The 3,711-nt window shown below is 33.2% G+C and overlaps 1 protein-coding gene across 1 annotated transcript in view; it reads right to left on the bottom strand.

Moving 5' to 3' along the window:
- Positions 1–3,711, bottom strand: part of Edem2 (ER degradation enhancer, mannosidase alpha-like 2) — a 14,657-nt gene that overhangs the window by 4,606 nt on the left and 6,340 nt on the right. Inside the window, exons 10-13 of the mRNA XM_018548945.1 lie at positions 3,503–3,607; positions 1,817–2,161; positions 553–714; positions 379–477 (exon numbers count right to left, since the gene is read on the bottom strand). Coding sequence (XP_018404447.1) covers positions 379–477; positions 553–714; positions 1,817–2,161; positions 3,503–3,607 — 711 coding nt within the window. The remainder of the gene's footprint in view (positions 1–378; positions 478–552; positions 715–1,816; positions 2,162–3,502; positions 3,608–3,711) is intronic.

The raw sequence follows: 3,711 nt of genomic DNA, 5'->3' as shown, positions 1-3,711 counted from the left end.
ACGTCCTATGCTCCACATAAGGAGATAAAAAGAGTCGTTTATATATATATATATATATATATATATATTTGAAAGAAAATATTTTGACAATTTTTGTAATAAAATGTTTAAATATTTATTTAATATTGAAAATAAAATTTCAAAATATTTATTACTTGTTCTCTTACTTGTTTGATATTATTATAAATTCCTCCTATTTCAAAAATAGAACATTTCTATGTTCATCTCACTTTTCATATAACTTTTTAATGTTTGGCCAATGGGAATACATTCCTAAAATATTTGATTTATTTACACTATGTATAATCTATTATTATAATCATGTACAAAACATAATAAAATATTAAATACAATTTAATATTTAGTGTGACAAATTACATTAGAAAATGTGTGCAAAAGTTGAATTCGGCCATCGGTTAGTGTTAGAGTTGCTATTCCCATATCACTCAACATTTTTAGATGTTCCAAATTATTTGCCTATAGAAAAAAATTTTATCTTTATATAAATGTTCGTTAAAAATCTGAAAAAATATAAATTTGGTGTAAATATACTTGAAATTGCGATGCGCTTAATCTTCGTTTGACCGACCGTCTTGGACAAACATCCTCGACCATATTTCTCAAAGGTTGCCTTACCGTTGCCGGAAATAAATGCAAACTATTTGGGCAAGTACGGTCAAACTCATCCACATGAACAATATCGCGTTCAAAATCCTAATAAAAAATTTACATCATTGTACAATAGGATAGAAGTCCGAAAACTGGCCAAAAGTCAATCTTGGAATTTAAATAAAATGTGTTTCATATTGTATTATAAATAAGATGAAGAATCTCTGACTAAATTATATAAAGGCTTCATCAATTTATTTTGATTTGGCGAATGAAAGTGAAAAAGACACTAAATTTCTTTTATCAACTATGTACCGTATTTTCGAGAAATCCAAGAACATTCGTCAAATGATATTAATTAAAAAAATGTTATATAATTTTTGAGGTACTTATGGATGGCTGTTGAGTAAAAAAATAGAAGCATAACAAAAGATTTTATTTTACAAACAAGATGTTTTTTACCAAACTTCTAAAATTTCTCTATTACAAATTTTTGTTTCCACAACTCACAACGATGCATGTCCAAACGATTAATATTATATGTCACATTCATGATTATAATAGTTGCGTTCGGTTTGGACGCTCACACGCTTTAAACGTTTAGAATCATCATTCTGTCTTTATCGTTCATTAGACACAAAATGAAGACAGAAGTGCTGGAAACAATGTAAGCGTTCAAATCGCGAACACAATCAAAAACTTCTATGCACATTTTTATTTTTCGTCATTCCCGACCATCGATGTCATGGCGCGCGACTCAGCGTCGATGGTGAGAAGTTACAGATAATAAAAATTTGCATATACATGTAATTCATATGCATGTAGCTCACAAACTTAGACTGGTTTTCATAGTCGATCCTTAATTAAATTTCTTATACCTACTAAATACGATCTTAAAATGTCATGGAGCAATCAGAGAAAGCCATATTAGCATCTTAAGACATTAGACATTGTTTAAAACGGTCTTAAAATAAGAACGGACTATGAATACTGACTTAGTGTCTTTTTCACTTTCATTGCTTTGCCAAATCGAAACAAACTGATGAAGCCTTTATATAATTTAATCAGAGATTCTTCTCTTATCTTATTTACAATATAAAAAACCACATTTGTTTTATTCAAATTTCAAGGTTGATTTTTTACTAGTTTTTCGGACTTCTATCCCATTGTGCACTGCCGAATCAATTACAGCTTGCAGTATACTTACAGATGAAATATTTGTCCTGACAGAAGCGAGTGTGAGCGGCAATAAATGACCTTCAGTGGTAAAAATAAATTCGTCCAAGTCTAAAACCAATTCGCCTGGTTCCACGAATAATAAGAATAAGTATTTAAATGTCTCGGACAATACAAAGCTATCCATTGTATCATCATGTTTATTAGTTCTAACATCTGATACAGCTGCATAACCGCATGGCACTCTCGCATACGTTTGCAGACTTTTGAGTACCTTACGTCCAACTCCCAAATAATAATGGTCACCTGTGGCTCGATACAAAAAGTAGGTCGATTCTAAAAATTCTGGTCTGAGTGGATGATGCCCCCAATGCACCTATTTTTAGACATTATTTAGATTACGTATGCAATATGATATGTATGATAATTATTGACACAACGTTCCACTTAACATTCGCAACGCTTGCGAGCATCATTTCATCCTTATTGTTTTCAGATATTAAACAAGGATGAAATAATGTTCAAACTAGCGTTGAAAACGTTAAGTTTTGTTCACGTGCTGCAAGCGAGCATGAGTTTATATTGATGTATATGACACGTTACAGCATGTAAGAAAGAGTCATAAACAACGCGTGGCGACCTGATCACCGGCGTGACTTCACGCAACACATACAAAGGCATAAGCTTAAATCCGTGTGCAATCATACTTCGGTCTGAAGCACATAGACGTGGGCTCATGTTTATGTATATTCTGCGTGACGTTATGACGGCGGCTTAGATCGTTGGCAACTAAGCGGCTGTGTGCTGTTTACGGCCATTACCTTCACATGTCGTAACGAGCTGTAAATAAGCGCAAAATAGCATGAGTTATGGCGTCTGCACACTGGCCGTGAAAACACTTGCCACGCGGCAAATACGAAGCGATAACCAATAAACATGTGGTAAATGTTTAGTAATAGGGACCATCCCCTCCAATGACCTTGACATTGACATATGTTGTCAAGGTCATGACCCTGAGTAACTTTCAACAGATTTTATCCGAAGATTATCTTCGTTAAAAAAGTTATTAACAAAAAAGCTGATAATTATTTCATCATTTTTCGTAAAAAGTTGGATAATTCTAGACAGAGGGAGTGAGAGGTATGGAGTGAACGGATTAAATCTAGGAGAATATAAATTTCCACCCAAAATGATATCCACCTTACCTCCTTTCTGCTACAGAGCGCACGACATTCTTCGTTAAGAAGTTTCAAAGCAATGAACTTGTGTTTTTGAGCAGAGAATTAGTTTGCTTTATTCCATTTTAAAAGAAAAGAAAGAGTTAGACGTATACGCTTATATTGTCAACTGTATTTGTTAATAATTTTTTAACACATAAAGACCATCAACCTGTTGGAAATTACCGAGATGATTATAGCAAAAAAAAGGTGAGGTGAAAGTTGCTTTGCATGGAAAATAAAAAATTCGTGCGGAATAATACAATTATAGACCTCGTTTCGTCTTGTAAAGTAGTAAACCTTTTTTTGTTAATAATTTTGTAACGAAAGACGACCGCCGGATAAAATCTGTTGGAGGTTACTTAGGATCATGACTTTGACAAGTCATATCAAAGTCAAGGTCATTGAAGAGAGATCCCTATTACTAAACATTTACCTTTCAAAAGTTAAACAGTTTTTTATATATGCTGTAATTATCAATTGTAATATGTAATATATACCTGAAAATCAGTAGTGAATGCTTCTGGTATAAAATTATGTCTCTGCATAACCTGATATAACATTTCATGCGTTTCTACGGCAGGTTTGATGTCACCTTTAAGAACCTACAAAAAATTATAACATGAAATGTGTGTATGTGTATGAGAGAGAGAGAGAGAGAGAGAGGGAGGGAGGAAGGGAGGGAGGGAGGGTGGGAGGGAGAGAGAGA

The sequence above is a fragment of the Cyphomyrmex costatus genome, unplaced genomic scaffold, assembly GCF_001594065.2.
Source record: "Cyphomyrmex costatus isolate MS0001 unplaced genomic scaffold, Ccosl1.0 scaffold76, whole genome shotgun sequence".
In the NCBI taxonomy this organism is placed as follows: domain Eukaryota; kingdom Metazoa; phylum Arthropoda; class Insecta; order Hymenoptera; family Formicidae; genus Cyphomyrmex; species Cyphomyrmex costatus.
The sequence above is the reverse complement of the archived record's forward strand: the minus strand, read 5'-3'. Positions and strand labels throughout refer to the sequence as shown.